Source organism: Plectropomus leopardus, chromosome 3, assembly GCF_026936395.1.
Source record: "Plectropomus leopardus strain MGB_pleo_1.0 chromosome 3, ASM2693639v1, whole genome shotgun sequence".
Lineage (NCBI taxonomy): Eukaryota > Metazoa > Chordata > Actinopteri > Perciformes > Serranidae > Plectropomus > Plectropomus leopardus.
Window position 1 is genome coordinate 16,936,497 of NC_142178.1, and position 21,951 is coordinate 16,958,447.

Below are 21,951 nucleotides of genomic sequence, written 5' to 3' on the forward strand. Positions count from 1 at the left end.
ATGTATTAGTTCTGGTTTTGAAGAAGAGAGAAACAAATTAGTTTAGCAACACTCTAAGCACTGTTACATTTTTAAAAAACATTTCACAATAATAACATATTAATTACCAGTCACACTAAGTTTGTTTGTAGGGCTGCACTAAAATTCCTATCACACACAAATATTTCTATTGTGCCTTCCTTGAAAAAAATTAAATGATTCAATTCTAGCAGGGCTCTGTGGCAAATAAGCATGTTCCCTTATGTCTGTAATATGATTTTCATGATTGGGCATCTCCATAGCATCACAATACTTCATTTATAATAATATGTGGTAGCACATTTTACAATTATGAAAACGTATAGCTCCTGTGATTTGGATATTGCCATATGGCGATTTTAATAATATTTTGGTAGATTGTCCAGCCATATTTGTTTGTTTATTTAACTTTCTTGTTTTTTTTTATGACACTATGTCCATGTACCTCATTGAGTGATCATCGTGGAATAGGAAAGTCTAAAGTCCAACTCATTCATTTGCAACACTGTCGACTAAGGCCCAGTACACCCAGAGAAAGGAAAGATACCACGATATAAACAGCAGTGTGGAAAAAATGTCTCGACGGTTGACAAATTTCCATCGTCTCACAGTGTGTCATCATATTGCCCAGCCTGACCACTAATTAACGTGTAAGTAGCATTATAATGTTGTAGTTGGCAGGGATGTAGATAATCTCAACTAATTTATGCATTTATTATTCCAGTCATATTTCAGTCATTGTGTGTTTTGTGTGTAAAATCGGAATCAAAGAAAAGTACAAGATGTCAGATAAATGTGTTTTAGTAGAAAATGTACAATATTGCTTTAGAGAAGTAGCAGAGTAAAAGTACGAAGTATAGCACTGCAGATAAGTGTCTGTGATTCTGCCTCACAGACTGTGAGATCTGAAGCTGGCCAGTGTTCTCTGTTAGTGCTTATTCCTTCACAAAAAGTGTCAGCTTGTCCTTTGGATCTTTTATCAGAGCTGAATCACTCAGATAGATCTCTGTCCCTCTATCTGATCCAATAAGAGAGTAGAGACGCCTCAGCTGCCAAGAGTATAAAGTCTGGCAGACGGTGACCACTGAGAACAGCCCCAGAGACACATTTAACTAGCTTCCAAATTAAGGAATGGTACTATTTGTGCTATTGATGAATGTGCAGTATGTCTGACATTATTACTATAAAGTGTTAAAATGCCTTTAAATTGTAACTTTGGTATTAAACTCAGGGAGGGAAATGTCTAATCTATGAAAACGGGAGTGGTTTTGTTTTTATTCCTGTTAGAGGAAAAAACAAATATTAACTGATGTCACTCTCCTCTTTAGGCTGGGATCAGTTTAGTCGGGGCTGTTTCTGCATTCATACCAACAGGAGGCTGTCTCCAGATCAGCGTTTAGGATGGTGTTGAAGGGAGGGCGACTGGGACGGTTGTTATCAGAACTCCGGCAGATGTGTGCGCCGCTCAGTTTCCTGTTGACTAGTGAGTGGAAGTGGCAGGCTGCACACATTTGCACATACACACACGACACATGCACGAGAGCACACACACACATACTGTAGGTACCCCCCTCCTCCTTGTGCCCCTGAGCCTGACAGTCTGGACATGGGAGATATCAGAGTGAGGGAGAGGCATGAAAACAGACCAAGACTTTGAGTTAGATCAGTATGTGAAAGTGCATTTGTGGGTGACAAAATGGCGATGTCAGAACAGCTTGAAACTGAAGGAGGTAAGTCTCTCTGACCTTTTCCTTGTTGCCTCTCTAATAGCTGATTCAGATCAAAACAGATGAAAAAGGAAATAGTTTCGCTGGATTTATCTTTTGGTTTGTTGGTGTTTGGAAAAAAGGTTGTGTGTGTAGTTTGCCCCCTTCTCCTCTGTGTTTTTTCTTTTTCTTTTCTTTTTTGACTTTGACAAAGATGAATTAAACAAGTTGCACTTGTAGGTTTAAGTGTAAGCTCAGTGAAAACATCACACCGTGCACTTTTGGGAGTTTATTCAGCCAACGCGCGCTCCGGCTTTAATCACTTATTGTACACGGATTTATGGCTTTAGGTGTGAATGTGTGACTGCGAGTTGGGAAATGAGGCTAGCTGGTGAAGTGAAGGTTAGGGAGCTGTGTGTGTGTGTGTGTGTGTGTGTGTGTGCGTGTTTGTGTGAGTGTGTGTGTGCCTGTGTGCGTGCGTGTGTGTGTGAGTGTGTGTGTGCCTGCGTGCGTGCGTGCGTGTTTGTGTGTGTGTGTGTGTGTGTGAGAGAGACTTGCTGGTTGGGGTGCTGGTTGTAGATAAGGCCTGCCCTATGCCTGAGAGCGAAAGAGACGGTGTGTGTAAGCCCTTCAAGCCTTATCCTGACACACCTCCCACCCCCACCTCTTCTCCATCACCCCATCACACACACACACACACTCAGACACAGCGAGGATTAACCCCGTCATGTACCATTTCAATGGGCGAGCTTTGGAGGCACACACACACACATATATACACAGGATTAACCCTTGTGTGTCCATTTCCATGGATGGTTCTTAGCTTCGCTCCGGTTGTGACAGCACTGACTGCTTGTGTTGCCATGGCTACAGGGGCCAGTGAATGTAAGATAGGCAAATCCACATAAGTCACCCACAACAGACACTCTAAGCTACTACCGACTACACCTCCCCCTGGTACTAGTCACACAAAGATGCTGCCAGAAGACTGACAGGAGGCTCGTGAGCTGTGAAGTGCTCATGTCACAAGCTTACCATGGTCAGACCAATATACATAAACTCAGCCAGAGCATCTTTGTTGCTGGTCGGGTGAGAGACAGGCCTTAGAGCAGCTTATCCTCTCTACATGTCTGCTTCTGGGAGACACTGCACTTCACACCATACTCAAGATTTCCTCCAACATGAGACTACAAAGAGGTCCACATCTGAGCTGTCGTCTTCATTTTGCAAATGTGAGAGAGTTATATTCCAGGATTGCACATCAAAACAGAAAAGAGCTGTGAATCTGTCAGAATACAGCAACAGAAATCTTAAAAGTGCAGGTGATCACACACAGACAGAACAGTAAACACATGAAAGATTATTCTACCATAGGTGTCACTTACACAGGGGGATGCTGGGGACATGTCCCCTCCACTTTTTGAATTGGCCAAATTTGTCCCCATCACTTTTTAAAGGTCCAGTGTATAGGATTTATTGGGATATATTGGCAGAAATTGAGTATTATATAATACGTTTTTTTTTTTTTGAGTATATAATCACCTAAAAATAAGAATCAGCGTGTTTTTGTTACCTTAAAATGAGCCAGGTCTACTACATAAGAAGCAGTTCCTCGTTTATGGAGACCAGCATGTTGCATCGCCGTGTTTCTTCAGTAGCCTAGAACAGACAAACTAAACACTGAAGTCTTTGACGCCCAAACCCCTCAGGCCCTCACCTCATCTGTCCCCCCAAATGTTGAAACGAGACCTATGCCTTTGGTAGTAGCCTTGACTGTGCCCTCATGCATTTTTCCCCCCAACTCACCATAATTATCTACTCTGACCTCATTCCAATCCCCCAATTACATTGCCTAAAAAAAATCACATATGCATTTAAAAAATGCGTTTTCATCTGACCTATTATTTCTCCACTGCTTTTCAACACAAAGCGATGGTGTCGCCTGGCTTCACTTACTCAGAACTGTCAGAATATTACAGATGATAGAGAAAATAGTTTGCAATTAAACACTAGAGAGGTGTATGTCATTGAATGGTGGATATGGGAGTGACATAACAGGAGTGCAATGCATGTTTGACTGATGGAGTAAATGATCACATGGATTAAAAATCAAATTAGTGTCATTCCATTTATATTTATTTTAATACAACTGAAGTGTTTAATTAACAAATACATTATTAATATTTCTTTAATCTCATCAGATAGATACCTAACTTATCCCCATTGGGGAAATTCAGCTTTATTATTATTTATTATTATTAGTTCTTTTAGCTCCTGTCTTTTCTTTAAAGCAGAATATATTAAGATTGTAAGCAATGTAAGCAATTGGAAATTCAATGTGAACTTTTGCAATTAAGTATGTGCAAAGAGTCCTATATATCATGCCCACAATATCCAAATTTGTCAGCTGCAACACCTGGTGGAACTGATTCTTGAAATGCGTCCTGCATCATGCATGAAGTACAGTTTAAAAGTTGTTGCAGGTCACACAATCAGTGTGGAGTAGGACTCAAAAGAGGCCCCATGATACAATATTATCAGGATTTTTAAGTCACAATATGATATTATTACAGTTTTAGACATGATGCAATATTGGGATAGCATATATTGCAATCTATTACCTTTTTTGGCTGCAAATTTTGTCACAAAAGGAAAAATAACATCTGTTTTATCTGATAAGATAACACTTTCAGTCAATTCATATCACTTCATTTTTATTGCAGCAAATTGTATTAAGTGGACTGGAAAGCAATTGACTTAATATTCTTGTAGTCTACCAAATGTTTAATATGTATTTATAAAATTAATACACAATACTTGTCTGTGAATCAAAGCAAGCCCCCCCCCCCACCACCACCACCACCACGATGTGAGTACATATACAAGAAATATTTTTAAAATGTTTTTAATTTAAATGCCTCTTGAAAATAATTCAATTGGTGTTACAATACTGTTAAAATATGCCATAATAATAATATTACCTATCAGCACCGGTGTTCATACCCAGCAGCGTCTGTGAGAGCCTGTTAACCGTTTCCACATAGCAGCTCCCAGGAGCAGCTTAATTTGTGAATAAATCATTAATGAAACATTGTGTTTTCACTCCCTGTGTACATGGGTAGTTTATAAATCAGAACTATGTTCAAGCTTGTGGCTTCAACATCCCTAAATAATTGAGACGAGGGGAAAGTACTTCCGTGTTTGAAAGGAAAGAATTTCTCAACCTTGATACAGGATCACCTGTGAAAATTGGTGGGCGTCCCACTCATCCTTAAGGGATAAATAATGTATATCATATTAGCAAATATTATGACATGCACTTAAAATATATGAAAAATGGCCGACCTAATACTACTTGTTCTTTTTATATCGCAACCTTGGCCATATGGGTGAGTCCTCGCTGTCTGTGATCTGAATATCTGATTATAATTTGAGGCGATTTAAGCAGATTTAGAGGCCTATGGGATTCTCCTTTTGGCTTAGTGCTTCCTGTGTGTTTGTGTGTTTATATGCAGAGAGATTCCCTGCGGAGATGGATTTACTGGCCTACCTTAGAGACAGTTCAGTGTGTAAACTCAAAGGCACAATTAATTGTAAACAACCCAAGTCTGTTACCCGAATATGAAAGTTAATTTATTAGATCTTAATCTACTTTTGACTGCTGCGTTGGCTGTGTATGCATCATCGCCGTGCATGGACCCACAGTGTATAATGCATGTGAACCAGGGTCTTGGCTGTCACTGTCTTAGTGCAGTTGTTTGCAGCAAGCTGATGTGCACTAATTAGGCAAACATGAAAACCACTTAGCAGTCAGCATGATGTTTATTTCCACACACTCTTCCACTCGGCTGCATTAGGCCAATTCTCATTTGTGTCAGATACAAGGAAAGGATGGGATGTAGGGATGTAAGGAATTCTAACCAAGAAAAATTTCAGCTGGTTACAATCTGCAATCCTCACCACTAAACATCAGTAAATTACCTGAAAAATAGCTTGCACCAAGAAATGTTGACTAAAAAACGAGTATGCATTGTGAATTTTTTTTTTGCACAAGAAAACATACAGTGCAATACAGAAGAAACAAATGTGCATTGACTAAAAAAGTGTAAAAGCTTAAAAAGAAGCTTTAAAAATTCCCCCTATCCTACTGATTCTGCAATGACCCCAAATCTGTAACTACCATTTACAGTTTTTTATCCATAGTTAGTAATACATACAGTAGTTAGTAGATGACTGTTTGCAGGCCCCCAATTTGGAGAAGCAGGCTGGAGTCCAACATGGAAGCTAAGCAATCTACTGCTGTTGATGGGGGTCAGCAACAAAATCTATTTTAACCTCCTAAAAAAACATTCCACCTGATAAAATTCATATAATTTTGAGTCAATGCTATACCGAAAGTATTCCCGCTACTTTAGCTTTTCTTCAGACAACCTGTTTTGATGGGTAAGACAAAGATATAACACCCTCATTTTCACTCTGAAAATCACTGACATTAAGGTAAAGTGGTGATAATACTCTCAATAAAGTGTACATTTAAACTGATATTTTTTTGTTTGTTTTTTAAGTGGATTTTTTTTTAGCTAGCGAAAATATATTTTGTTGCTGACCCCCATCCAAAGCAGTACATTACTTACCTTTCGTGTCGGACTCCAGTCTGCTTCTCCAAACTGCAGGCGTGCAGACCGTCATCTACTGTATATAACACTGATTATTGATAACTACCCCATGCACCCCACTCCAAAAAACCAAAACTATCACTTTAAAGAGGTAGCTTCTGCCAAACAAAAGAGGATGGAGGAGTGAACAATGCCTTCATGTGTGCTGACTCCACGGGGATAACATTAAATCAGAAAAGTTGATCTACAGGAGAAGAAACATTTCAAAGCAATACCAATTGCCTGTGAGTCTTTCTGCATTATATTCCATTATATTTTTACATTTTGAATTTTAAAAAGTTAATTTATTAGATCTTAATCTGCTTTTGACTGCTGCATCAGCTGTGTATGCATCACTACCCTGCATGGATCCACAGTGTATACACTGTGGATAGAGGGATACTCAGCTGATTTAAGGACATTTTTAGGATTTTAGGTTGTTTGATTTTAGTCTTCTAGTTATTTTATGATGTTTTTAGGATTTTAGGACATTTCTAGGATTTCAGGATCTTTCTAGGATTTTGGGGCATTTTTAGGATTTTAGGGCATTTCTAGGATTTAAGGACATTTCTTGGACTTTAGGACGTCTCTAGGATTTCAGGATTTTTGTAGGATTTTAGGGCATTAGGGGCTTAGCAAGGACCTCTGTCGTGAGTTGTGGGGTATTCTCCACTAGCACTTTTTTTGATCAACAATCTATTTTGATGCTGTTTTATGCTGGTACCTTGTGTCTACTTGAAGCACAAAAACAGTTCCTTGTGTGAATCTCTTTATTTTTTATTGTGAGTTTGAAAATGGTTGGGGGGCCCCTTTCCAGGGGCCATATTTGGCCTGCGGGCTGAAAGTTGAGTATCACTGTTTAATGCATATGAACCAGGGTCTTCTTGACTGTCTCTGTCTCAGTACAGTTGCTTGCAGCAAGCTGATGTGCACTAATTAGGCAAACATGAAAACCACTTTGCAGTCAGCATGATGTTTATTTCCACAAACACTTCCACTCGGCTGCATTAGGCCAATTCTCATCTGTGTCAGTTACAAGGAAGGGATGGGACGTAGGGAGGAGGAAGGAAGGGGAAAAAAAATGCTTACCAGACAACCTTCATGTGCAGTTGTGCATTAGTGGGGGGAAGAGGAGGAGGAGGAGGAGAAGGGGGAGAGGGCGGCTGGCGGTGCTGGGCAGAGGAGAGAGGAGCAAATGCATTGCGGAGGGAGAGGAGGAGGAGGGCCTACAGCTATTGTTCATGTCCTCCCGTGAACAAAGGGCTCATCTGGGTCCGTATGTAAACCCACAGCAGGCTGCAGCCCACTGACAAGGCCTCATGCGGGACAAAACATAACCGACTGACTCCCGCAATTTAGGCCTTATTCTGCCTCAGTCTCGCGGTTTGAGGAGATTTTTTTTCATTGATCCTGTTCAGAGGGACGTATTGTGTTGGTACGTTGCGTCCAGCCAACCGCCGTCCAGCGGGCCTATCCGTTTTTACGCACGGAGCGTACACACGGTCTATCATCACGGATCTGTAAACATCAATTTTCTGATTGGACTTCTTTGCAGGTAAAGGGGTCGCTTTTCCAAAACACACACTTTGGCTGCAATGTCCGGCTGCTGTAGCGAGTAAATGTGGTCTACGAGCTGCCTTGGTTGTGATTTCTCGTCTTATTTCGGTGTTTCTCGCTGAAAAGGGATTTAACGCTGAGGCGTTAGCATCACGGCTAACACCAGCTAACTGTAACTGTTTTCAGGCTTGCTAGCGTTAGCTTGACGTGCAGGCCTACATGTATACAAGTCAACGTTTTGCTGGTTGAAAATGTCGAGTTTATCGGTCGTGTTTAGTCTGTCTTAACAGGTCTGGCTTATTAAAACGAGTGTTTGCTGGCTTTATGTAGCGAAGTTCACTCGCGTCCTGAAATCACCTGTTTAACGTTTTAGCCTAGCTAACTGTTAGCATTATGCGCTGCTGCCTCTCTAATTGCCTTTGTAAGCAGACTACTCCACGTCAAATGTGCTTGACTGATAAAGTTATGAAACACACAGATGTTGAAAGGGGCATTTTAATTGTAGTCTAGTTTAAAAAATCCAAGTCCACGTCGGTTTTTTTGTTAAAAGTTTCCTAACGGAGGTTAATAGTTCAGTATTTAGCCATCGGCAATATTACGTGTAGCAATCATGGTGGCAGTCTGGAGTGGCAGGAGTCCAAAACCACTACAGGTTACTCTTATTTTCGTATTAGGTGCTCTCTACCTGACTACAGGGCTGAAGGAGCTGTTGTGGCCACTTATTAATAAACTCCTGTAGAGCTTGAATGTGCATAGGTGCAAGTCACCCTGTGCATAGATGAATGTTTGTTGTTGTACGTCTCCGTGTCGTATTGTTTGTGCTTTTATGTGTTTTTCCTATGCGATTTTGTATCGCCCTCTGTGACAAATAATAAAATTGGATTCAATTGAATTGAGACTTTGTAAAGTCGTATAGATTTTTGTGTTTGCAGCTGAAGTGAAATCAAACAATGTTTTTGACAACCACGTTACTCATCATTTGGGATGAGATTTGTTCTGAGGCTGGGCTGATCATCACCTCAATCCAGGAAGCTATGTGCATGTATAATGTGTATGTATATGGTGAACTACTTGTAAGGGAGAAAGGAACATGATTCCCAGTGGAGGAAGTGGAGTCCAGCTGATGTGATTGTGACTGCCTGTCATTAACCACTAACAGGAGGGGAGAGGAGCTAATGGAGCTCTCAACAACTAATGGACACATAACCATCGATTATTTATTTATTTATCAAGCCCATTTGTTTTCCTCTGGTGGTGCATCCAGCCCATAGCATAGCTGTGCTGGCTCACACAGTAAACAACTCTGTTTTTCTACATAAAGTGAAGGCAGGGTTTCAGATGGATGAAAGTTGCATGGACTTTTGCTCCATGTATGAGGTGCAAATCTTGTTTTGAAGATCTCTGATCTTCATGATAGAAAACTTTTCTTGTTATTTGTTGTTATAATTCATTTACCTCTAGTCTGTAAGAGCTGTGATTGGCTACGTGTGTGGCCACTGTTATACATACAGTGGGTTAGTTGAATAGAAACCAGTGGAGATATTAACTCCAACTCCAAGAGACAAGTTGCTGTTATTTAGTAGAAGACTGGTTTTAATAGATAGCAACATAATGTAGGAGGCCTCCTGATGTCAGTGTTGGGCTGGGCTGTCTATCCATCCCACTGTAGTCTGTCTGTTGATGCTTACGTTTGGGCTGGGCAATTTACAGACATTATGTTGATATTGTGATATGAGAAGGGGTGGCAACTGTATTATATTTTCACTGTCTTAGATAACTGTCTTCGAAAATAGCGCAGTTTTGGGGCGACCTCTAGCTCACCCGTAATAGTGTGTGCCCCACATAGGCTGAGTCTGGCCTGTGACCCTTTGCTGCATGTGATCCTCCCCTCTCTCCCATATTTCCTATCTCTCTGAGCGTTCCTTTAAATGAAGGTAAAAAATGCCCCTCAAAAAATTATCCTAAAAAATAAAAAAAATATTGCGGCTTCATGGTATCGTGATATCACAAAATCATCATTATTATTAGTAGTAGTAGTCAGAATGACCCTAAAGAAACAAAAACAGGAGAGTTAGTTTTGGTTTAACAAATGTTTTATCACTACAATTAAGACATGAAACCTTTTTTAATGGAAGTATCTGTAACAAGTCTTCCTTTTGAAAATGACAAAAATAAAGCTTGGAGTATCTGTCCAGTTGTATATTTTTTAACACTGCAAATAAGCAAATGCACACTGTATGATAATTGCCAACTTTCACCTTATGGTATACCTTAAAACCGGTATAATGCTAAAACCCTAGATATGAGGCTAGATATTGTATTAGATTAGGGTCTTGGAATATTGTTAGTGTGGTCTTTTACTGATTTTAAAGGGTGCTTCTCAGTAAAGTAATGTAATTAAGCTTTGATTGTAAATCCATATTGGAAAAAAGTCTGCTTTTTTTAACCCTTCATTACAGAGGGGAGGCCGCTCTACCCCAATTATCTTACTGTATACTAAAAATATATGTCGCATCACTGCTGTCTCCCCATATCATATTTCCTCTGCTTAAAACATCCTATTAAATTAAAGCTTTTTCTCCCTGTCTGTGTCTCTAGATATATACCTCTGTCAGACACACACACACACATACGTATACAGTGTCAGAGATACGTTTAATATGCAGAGACAAGACAGAGAGACATTAATGAGGCGGGGCTTCACCATGGTGACGGCAGGGGTCGTGACCTAGAGGCCGGCACGCCTGGATGGCCTTTATAGGAGAGCTGGGCAATTAGAGTAGAGCAACCGTTGGAGCTGAGTGTGTGAGAGATTCATCAGTTTTTTGTCAGTATGGGACTGTAGTTTGTGTTTGGTATTTTAGAGTGATCTATGGAGAGCAGAAGGAGGGCAGCAGCTTCTGTAGAAGTGTGGTAGGAGTGCATTGTTTACAGGAGGCTCCCTCCTCTTCATGTTGTTGTGTCTTTATGAAACAAGATTGGTGTGTTGGGGATGACCTCTGAATGAGTGCAGCCAACTGAAACTGGGCCATACTGGCAAGTTCAGGCTGCATGTGCCTTCACCCTCACATGATACCATCATTCTTTGTAAGGGGTCACTCTAAAAAGTTAACAACTATCATTAGAGAGGTACCACTGTACTTCCAAAGGGTGTAGGAAGTCAAGGTCCCATCCTCCGTGTTCTCTCATTTATGTCTTGTTTTTTGGCTTATAATGTAGGACTTTGTTATAGCTGGGCCAACAATGTGTTCAAAGGTTTGCAATGTTAATTTTTTAAATTTGTGGATTAATAAATTTAGCATTTATTACCAGATTTGACACATAAGTCATGTTTAATGCAATTTAGCTGTTATACCATCAGGATTTTATTTTTGCTATTATCTGGATACACTGAAACATAACATTCATGTTCTGTCTTATTTTTCGTTACCTCTCTTCCAGGCTGTTCCTCCAAGTCATTCAAGCTGTACTCCCCCAAGGAGCCCCCCAACGGTAGCACTTTTCCCCCTTTCCACCCCGGCACCATGCTGGACAGAGACGTGGGGTGAGTTTTATGTCTGTGTTTTTTCTGTGTTTTGTGTGTCTGCCCTGAGACCACAACTCTGGCCTTTAAACATCTCTGACAGGTGTTTGTATTATTGCATACCGTGTTTACAGAGGCTTGTAAATCCAGCCTGAATATCATGAGTTTAATTTCCTCAACGTTATGTTTGTCTGGAAAACATCGGCAGGTAATCGATTTAGCTTGGCAGGTGATGGTCCGGCCAATCAGGAAAGTGTAGAGAGTAGTTTAGATGACGGTGGTAACAAGAAGCACTGAATTGTACATTTTAATTGCAATGACTGAATCTATTTATAAAAAAAGTTCAAAAACTTCCTAAACAAACACTAAAAATGTTATGATGTACATAATTTTTTGAAGAAGCTGAACACTTACCAAGAAACTGGTTTCAGTTGATAATCTAATTAAAAATTGAAGTGTGCAGGACAGCTCGCATGTTGTACCAGTTAGAAACCTGAGGTACAATCCTGGTAAAACCCAGGTAGTGTTGTTTTTGTCCAGTCAGATGTACCGACTGGACATGCCGCTTAACTTAAGGCGCACAATTTCTTTTTGGTGTAGCAAAAAGTATACACAAGGTTCCCACGGTCATGAAAAAACCTGGAATAGTTATGGAATTTAACAACCGCATTTTCCAGGCCTGGAAAAGTCATTAAATTAATCAAAATCATTGAAAGTTTTTATTGTCTATAATTAGATTTGTTAATAAAATCTTTTGTGGATAACCTTCCACTTAATGTAAAATTAACAGTAAATCAGTCTTGTGTCACTGTCGACATAACGTATCTTTAATATGCGCCGATGTGTGACAATGTATGTTAACCATAACCTATGTTTTGTAATTTTCTTTTTGCGTTCATCATCCCTTAATTTATGCCTGCTAGTTGAAATTATTTTTGAATACAGTTGCAAGTGGGGGCTAAAAAAAACCAACTTTATTATGGGGCCTTGAAAAGTGATGGAAAAGTTTGGAAGTTTTTTTCATGAAAATGTGGAAACCCTGTATAAAGCCCATGCTGGTAGTCATGGAACGCTTTTTTAAAACTTATTCTGAGGACATCCCTGGATGCAAGAAGGTTGATCGGTGATATTTTACCAAAAGAGGGCACCTGACAATTTCCTGTAATTGGGGAAATATTATATATCCAGTGTGTTTTATTGTAGTGTAATTTAGCCAGCCACTTGAGTTACTAAAGTGCAAATTGTGGGCCAGCTGTTGAAGGCTAATGTTAAATGCTTAAATTGATTTGTCTTGGCTTGTGTGGCTAAGTAAGGTTAGAGGGTATACCTCTGCAGGATTGTGTGCTGTGTGTCAAAGCTTGTCTTGCAGTAAGCAAAACAGCTACAGTTGGTGAGTGTGTGTGTGTATCTGAGAAGAGTTGTTATTTACTGTCTCCTTGTATCATCCAATTTGTGCCATGTTTGGCTTGTGTCCCAGAGTCATAAAGACAGACACGTTCCTGGAGGAGGGCATATTAGCACTATGGCTAAATGTAATAATCTCTCTGTCTCTTGCTTCTCCAGTCCCACCCCAATGTATCCTCCCACATACCTGGAGCCCGGAATAGGGTAAGACTACATTGTTTCCCATTATCTCCAATTGGTGTGAAAATGGCAATAGCAACACAAGTACAGATAAGGTTGTGGAAGGTTGTGCTCTTATCTCCCTTTTAAAAGAGATTTTGTATTTAGTCTGTGACAAGGCTAAACCAAGTACTGTACACCCCCTTTCCCACTGGACAAAGAAAATACACTAACACTGGCCAACATTTGGCTTTATATGTAATTGAATAGGTTACAATCAACATTCACCTCAGGCCAAATGACTCTACATTAGTCACAAATTATTTATCATTTTTTGCTCTGATTGGCAATGATAGAAGTACAACATCTATGTGGACAAGCTAATTTTTGCACCTTTACGAGTGCAATGCAATGAAGTGCTACCCAAAATACCTCAGTTTCTGTTTAAGCAGCGCTCAAACAAAATTGGAGCGTTCGAAAGAGAGACTGCATAAGTAACAGATATATAAAAGAAGTATCCACTGTCACATTTTCACTGGGCTCCATACTGCTTTCTGCTGTTTACTAACCCAGCTTTCTGGTGCATTAGTGACGTACCTGTAAAAAAATACAAAAAAACAGAATGCGAACTCGTTCACTGCAGAACTGTGTACACAGCCCTGGTGTACTGGCAATGAGGAAGGAGTCTGTTGTCTATTTTTTGAGAGTGTTTCCACATTACAAAAACTCAGTAGTACTCTGTACTAACTTAGGTGGAAAAAGGGGTGTATGAAAGCTGCAGGAGTTTTAACCTTGTTGTGATCAGGATGTTTTCTTTTTTACTTACTCATATCTTTTAAAATGCCACAAGCTAACTCTTCTTGACTCTTGTTCTGCTTCTATTTTCTTATCTTTCTGTGTTTCTATGATGGACCAGGAGGCACACACCATATGGCAACCAGACAGACTACAGAATATTTGAACTCAACAAAAGGCTACAGAACTGGACAGAGGTTTGTAAGCACACACATGCACACCATTAAAAAAACAATCCAATAATTGTGTTGGTAACTAATCCCCCCCCCTCTACACCGTGTAGGAGTGTGACAACCTGTGGTGGGATGCATTTACTACAGAGTTCTTTGAAGATGACGCTATGTTGACTATTACTTTCTGTCTGGAGGATGGACCCAAACGTTACAGTAAGAAACAGTCTTACCAGAAAATCCTGCCTGTACAGATATGCCCCTTTAATCATCCTACAGTCACAAATGGACTGCAAACTGTAATTTGCCAGTTCCTTCCTTTCTCATGCCCCGTGTGTTTTCTCTCCTCCTCTGAAGCAATTGGCCGGACGTTGATTCCAAGGTACTTCCGGAGTATATTCGAGGGCGGTGCCACTGAGCTCTACTATGTGCTGAAACATCCCAAGGAGTCCTTCCACAATAACTTTGTCTCCCTTGACTGTGATCAGTGCACTATGGTCACCCAGAATGGAAAGCCCATGTTCACACAGGTGTGTGTTTAAGTCTCTAGCTAACATTGTGTCCATATCTTGTTTTGTCATTAATGGGGCTTAGAAAACGGCATTCCAGATTTATTCAAATAAAAATCATTTGCAAATAATTTCAAATAGAAACTTTTTAGCTTGTGACTCCTAAAAAGAGGCAGTCCACACAATGTCACAAAAAAATTCACAAACACATGAAAAAAAGGGGGTTGTAAAAGCCTTCTTGCAAGGTCATCGCAACCCACTTGATAATTTGTATGACTTTATTTAAAGGGACCTATTATGTCTGTTCTTACTTTCTGTCACGCAAGTAATGCTACAATGTCAGATGTTCATATTATGTGTTGCCAAAGTTTTAAATGATGAGATAAACACGTGTAAAAGTAATCTATGAGCAAAGAATTGCAGGTTGCAGACAGTAGTGAACACTGTTTCCAAAGTGTTTTTTACTTTCAAGAAAAGCTCATTTCAGCATTTCTTTTTTATGGTCCTCTGCTCCAGGCATGCTAATGCAAGTTTTTACATACACGGCTACATGTGGTTACATGCTAATATCAGAGAAACCTGTAATGTGGTTGCCAGTGTTGTTAATTTCTCCCTGATGTTGCATCAGATTTTCTGCTGGAACACGCCCAGTTGTGAAGATTTTGCTTTTGAAGCTTTTATTGGTGATTTTTCACAATAGGAAGTGCTTCTATACTATGGTGTTAGTCATAACCCTGGTTGAAATGATGGTGCAGAGGTGCCAAGAGCCTTACAGATGGAGAAGACCCAAAATTGCTTACCAAAATGAGCAGACAGGACTTTTCTGGGAGGGGGCTTAAAAAGACAGGTGCTAAAACAGTGTGTCACAGACAGAGGGTGAATGCAGCTGTTCCAGCACAGAAAGTATGATGACATTTTTTGACCATAAAAGCATGTTAACATGTTTTTGCAGAAACCCAAAATACAGATATTAACCTGAAAATTGGTATATTGGTCCCCTTTAGGCAATGTGATCATCCAAACTTAAAACACAAGTGTTAAAGGTCTAATATTTGCTCTGCATTTGTGTGCAGCTGTGCAGTTTTCTCTGCATAGTGTTTAACCTCTACTCTATACTGACCTGAGTCCTCTGAACTGTTGTAGGTGTGTGTAGAAGGGCGATTGTACCTGGAGTTTATGTTTGACGACATGATGAGGATAAAGACGTGGCACTTCAGCATCAGACAACACCGTGAACTCATCCCCCGCAGTATACTGGCCATGCATGTGAGTGGTTACAGAGGGGTGGGAATACTTTCAAATAGTTCTCTGACGTATGTGATGATGGGTCAGATTTGTGATCTCTCCTCTGTTGATCCGTCAGGCCCAGGACCCACAGATGCTGGACCAGCTGTCCAAAAACATAACAAGATGTGGCCTGTCGAACTCCACCCTTAACTACCTCCGAGTAAGTGAAGTGCACACACCCTTTACCTTTAAAATGACACTGGTCTTGAGTGTTTTTCTCTTTGTTGCAGGGATGCATACATCTTTTTTCAGATGTAACATTAGTTGTTAACTTTATTTCCATGGAGTCTAACATTTGCAAGCATACTTAGCAAGAATACATAGTGCTCTTGGACTATTTGTTTAAGATTACTAACATAACTATTTTGCAGACAATTACAGAATAAGTTGAGCTCATCAGCCAACTAACTTAACATTAATGTAAGCTCCTAATGATTCTATTTTCCTTATGCTAAGATGATTTTAGCATGGTTAATACTGTCAATATGATTAAACAATTTGCTTTTGGGTTTGTTTTGGAACATGATACTAACAAATGTGACAACATTGTAGACATTTAGTGAAAAATTGACCTACATTAGGGATGCATCATAATATGGGCACGTCATTGGTATCGGCAGATATTGGCTTTAAAATAAAATATCAGAATGGGCCAAAATGCTGATTTTTGCTGATACCACAAATTGATGTTTTTTTTGAACACGTACAAAATATCAGCCTTAAGTTTATTCTTCTTATTTGATGAATATTGAATGAATGAATGAATGAATATTGCATACTTTTAAAAGAATTGTATTTTATGTTTCAACCTCCCGGTGAGCCATCACGATAACAATATGCATAATATGAAGTTAATTCCACTACAGAAGAGACTCGATGATAAGTGAAATTAAGTAGGGGAAGACAGTGGATATATCGATATCTGTATCAATTAGTTGTTTTTATATCGGATATTGGCAAAAAATCTGATACCGTTTATCCCTACCTAAGTAACTTATGATGTAGTAAACAAACACTTGTTACCGTAGCCTGTGTCACTTGAGAAGCTGGAAAATGCAAAGCTCACTGAAAACAACTGAGACTGAATTGAAATTGTGACGTTTTTTGTTTTGGTGTTGGTGAAATCAGTTTTACAAATGTAATTTATAAATCCTGTCTTTTTACTGACCAATCAGCAGTTGCACAACTTTTTCGTGTCCTCATTACTGTCCAGTCATTTAAAATGAGCTTTTAAGAAAACACAAAACCTAGCAACCTTGCAGGCCTCCAACAAGTACCTGCACCTGACTCAAACATTTCAAATGCTCATTTCACAACATAAATGCAACTGCTGAGAGTGACAAAATGTTTGCTGTTCACTTTGTAATTGTCTCAAGCAAGTTTCAGGTCTGTCTGCTTTATCAGTCTTGCCGTGGATTGGCTTTATGAAGCTTTAGTACATCCACGTTTTAATCTTCTGTTTTGTTAAGGCAGTAAAGTTACTTTATAGAGAGTTTATGACTAATGGTGGCACTGTAGAGCAATGCTTCAGTGTTTGGGTCTGCGTATGGCTTGTATCTTGTTTTCTACCAAGGCTGCACAGGTTGGACTAAAACTGCTGGTCTAGTGTTCTCATTTACGCAAAGCTCGTGCATAAACCTCACATCAGCAAATGTAAAAACAGTGCATGTAGTTTTTAAAAATTAGTCTCACTTGAGTTGCATTTGTTTATTTCCTGTATTTTACAATCAGGTTTCCCCATGGGAGATTTTAAATCCACAGATTTACGCTGAACACCAGCTGATAATAATGATGATGATGATGATGATGATGATGATGATGATGATGATGATGATGGTGCCTTACCTGTGGGAGCATCTCTAACATCCTAAAATACTGTGCAGTCTCTAACCTGTTGCCCCTTTTTTGCTCCCTCCTCCAGCTGTGTGTGATTCTGGAGCCCATGCAGGAGCTGATGTCCAGACACAAGACATACAGCCTCAGCCCCAGAGACTGCCTCAAGACCTGCCTCTTCCAGAAATGGCAGAGGATGGTGGCACCACCCGGTAGTTGAACATCATACACAGATAAAGGCACATGCAACCACATAAACCCTAAATAAATGTATTTGTAACTCTCTTTTCATCTCTTCCCTGTAGCTGAGCCATCAAGACAGGCGCCAAACAAAAGGCGGAAGCGTAAGATGTCAGGTGGCAGCACCATCAGCGGAGGTGGAGGAACTAATAATAACAACAACAACAAAAAGAAGAGCCCCGGCAGTGGCTTCCCTCTGTCCAGCCAAGTTCCAGTGAGTACTTCGCTGCCATCTACCGTCAACACTCTGCTATTACACCTCTAACAGAAACACAACTATGTTCAGAGATACACTCCTGCATCGATTCATTGAGGAAAGTTCACGTCACAAAATCGACCAAAGAACAACACAGTAGAGTGCCTACAAAAAATATTTCCTCCAGGACCGTTTGACATAACATATTAATATTAACATAATCACATCCATAAATTAACCACCACTTGTTTAACTAAGAGAGAGAAGTAATTTGAATAGCGATAAACTGATTGTAATTGATTTGTGACAGGTGATTCAGGAAAAAACACACTAGCCTGAAGACTAAATGAATCTGCCAGCTCATGTTTTATTTGCTCTGGCAGATGCATCTGGTCTTCCTCCTTTTCAAACAGATTTCCATCTGATCCAGCCCCGGTAGGGCCAATCATAATAATATATTTGATAAAGGTTATGTTTGATACAGTGACTTACAACAGCTTTTGCACTTTAAGGAAAAGGTATAATTTTTGGATTTCTGAGCTGGGGATACTATGGCAAGCAAAAACATAGCTCAGTAAAGAGGAACGCCCTTTAGGCATTTTCAGAAACAATCAAGATGGCTGCGGCTAGGGATGGAAATAACCTGATGCCCCACAATACGATGTTATCGCGACACTTTAGACTCAGTACAATATTATTGCCCTTTTAAAAGTTTTGGGATATGCCAAGTATTGCGATAACATATTGGTATTCATAACCTTTCTGTAAATGTTAAAATTATTTTGTCATTTTAGCAAGCTACCAAAATTTAAATTTGTATGTGCAATATTTATATAATTTAAATTCAATTCTTGGCCTCTGTACAAAAGTATTGATACAATATTTCCACACATAATATTTGCATACTGTGCTGTATAGTATTTGTCCCCTCACTTCGAACTGCAGCTGATGTGAAACTTTCTGTTTGAGGCCAAAATGGCAACGCTCCCGCACAAACATGTTGATGCTAAATCATCACAGCTCATCTATGCACGCTGTGGTCTGCTTGTCTGTCGCTCAGCGCTACATCACATATTTTGTTGTTTTAATTGGTTTTAGATTTAAACAGGTACATCCAGAGGCATTCTGGATGATGGCTGTTGATAATGCTCACGGATGCTGATTATAAACTGAGACGTTCCAGACTAATAAGCATTTACTAAATGGTCTGGTGATGCCGGGCTAGATAAAATGCACCTGTATCATGAAGGTCTAACAGTTGTTTGCTTTGATTTTTCCCAAAAATTACATCATAAAGACAAAGGCACATTATAAACCAAAATTTGTGATAAACATGACAGAAAGCATTAAAGAGGGAAAGAACATGGGAAAATTTAAGAAATACTAAGAAGTACCGTGCCGGTTAAAAAGAAACATAAATCTGGTCTCGTTTTTGACAGACGGTGTGTGGGAGATGATGAATCTAAGTGGAGGAAAGTTACATGGTCTAATGAGACTTAAGTATTTTGGCTGTGATAATAAATGTGATGTTGGTTGTTAAATGTTTGTTTGGCCAAATAAATGCGAATCTCCAGGAAAAAAATCACCATGACTGCACCAACAGGCTTCATGGTGGGAATTGTGGAAATATCCGTAGAGGGGTTGGGTACGTTGTACTTGTACACAAGAAGACAGCAGTTAACCTTCTCTTTGAACAGCTTTTAACCCTTTCTTCCCCACTGCAACAGTATATTGATTGCTACGCTTGTATTTTGCATCGCTGCAGGATGTGATGGTGGTGGGAGAGCCCACACTGATGGGGGGAGAGTTTGGCGACGAAGATGAGCGTCTGATCACACGGCTGGAGAACACGCAGTTCGACGCGGCCAACGGCATTGACGACGAGGACAGCTTCAACAACTCTCCGGCGCTGGGCTCCAACTCGCCCTGGAACAACAAGGCCCCCTCCAGCCAGGAGAGCAAGAGCGATAACCCCACCTCACAGGCATCGCAGTAGAGCCCAGAGTCCTTCAACCTCAACACGAACCCCGTCTCTGCCACTCCTCAGACCTCACCCCAACCCACCCCGACAGCCACGAGTGCTACAGTCCATCGGCCAGACATCACAGTAGAGCTCAGCACATCCGTTGCTGTGACTCCCTCATATTTAGGCAACACCTCCTTTTCCTCATCTCACATTCAAAATGTCCCATCTGCTCTCGCTACTTTTCAGTTTGGACAGCGACCGTGTTGATGTAATCGAGGAGGCGCAGGGATTGAATCCAGGCGAGAACTGTGCACACTGAACTACCCATACTGAAGTCCACATGTAGGAAGGGGCGGGGTGGAGGGGATGGTGGCATCGGGGGTTGGAAATGGTGGCGAGTTGCTTAGGGACCACTTGCCCACCCGTCCTCTGAACATGGCTCTCAATTCTGGTCTGCTCCGTTGATGCACAAGTCGCTCGTGATGTCTGTTCATAGAGTATATGTGTGTGCGTTTGTGTGAAGTGTGTGAGGAGAGAAAAGAGGCAGCGTGAGCTTATCTGTGGCTTTGCTGAGGCCGACAGACCAGAATTTAGAGTCAGTCTGTAAAACCATTGAAATTCACACACGTGTAGGAGAGCTGAAATGTGGCACTAGGGAAACATCATACATCTACACACACGAATAAACATAATGATTGAAGGATTTTGAGTCCCCTAGTGCCAGAGCCATCTCTGATTAGACTACAATGGATGCAGTCTTTCAAACAGAGAGCATTTACAACACACACACACACACAGACACACACACACACACAGACACTCACACACACACATACACACAATTACACATTTTAAGAGTTTTTATACAGTATATATTTCCCTAGAATGTTTTTTAATTTGTATTAAACGCCTTCATTTCAATTGTTACTTTTTTATTTTCTACCAATACTGAAAAGCTACAGACCAAGGAGCAACACAGGACTTTTATCCCTCCCCCCTCTAAAATATATTGTTTTTATCTTTTATGTTTATAAAAGAGAAATAATTTAGTGTGGATGTTTTTATTTTGTCTTTTTGTTCCTTTTTTGGAGATTTAAATTTTTGTGTATTTGTGCTTGTATATTTAAGGTAGTAGCAAAGTTCTGTCTGACTGTAATAAAATGTATTCTTACTTAGATTTACCTAAAGCCATCCCGATCTAATGTAAAGAAACAAAAATAGGAAAAAGGAGAAAAAACACTCATGAACCCGTCCCCTCTATCTTCCCACCTGCTCTTTCCTTCTCCCTCTTTTTTAAAACTTGTGTAAATTAAATTACAAAAAACCCCGGGGTACAATGGCACCATGGAGTGATGATTTTACTGTTTCAGATTTTTTTCTTTGTATTTATTTTGGAAATTTTTAGAAATTCACACTTGTATTTCATCTATACAAGAGGTGATTTTTTTCACTTAACATTTATCACAATTTTATGCACTGCAACTTTCAACTTGATGTCAAGTGAATGTGCTCACTGAATTTTAGTTAACTGGTGAATACCTGATTTCATCACTGGCTAAACTTTTTTTTTTAATTAGTTTTTGTCTAAATTGCCTTCATTTGTGCAGTTCATAACCAACAGAACGATCCCATCAGTCATCCAGACATCTTCTAAAGCCAGCTTAACATTAAGTTCAGTTGTCATATCGAGTAGCAAAGCTGAGTCTGTAAAGTCTGATAAAAACAGCTGAAGCTCTGATTGTTTTGTACATTTCCATTTCGTTACAGTTGATTCCAGCAACAGTTATGACTGACTGAGTTTGAATGGTGACTTGTACCTTCTTCAATCCCTGTAGAAAAATCATTGTTTGATATATATTTTTTGATTTGGTTAGTTTCTGCCCTTGATAATTAATGTATGGTACCAATAAAAAGATACATTTTCACTTTAAAA

The 21,951-nt window shown here is 39.9% G+C and overlaps 1 protein-coding gene across 1 annotated transcript; it reads left to right on the forward strand.

The window, feature by feature from the left end:
• Positions 1–1,599: 1,599 nt before the first annotated feature.
• On the forward strand, positions 1,600–21,951 carry ldb1b (LIM-domain binding 1b). The gene is made up of 11 exons (XM_042484649.2): positions 1,600–1,748; positions 11,378–11,480; positions 13,023–13,067; positions 13,939–14,014; positions 14,101–14,203; positions 14,345–14,517; positions 15,640–15,762; positions 15,860–15,943; positions 17,705–17,828; positions 17,922–18,070; positions 19,818–21,951. Exons 1-11 carry the CDS (start codon positions 1,715–1,717, stop codon positions 20,046–20,048), a joined length of 1,245 nt encoding a protein of 414 aa, XP_042340583.1. The 5' UTR covers positions 1,600–1,714; the 3' UTR covers positions 20,049–21,951.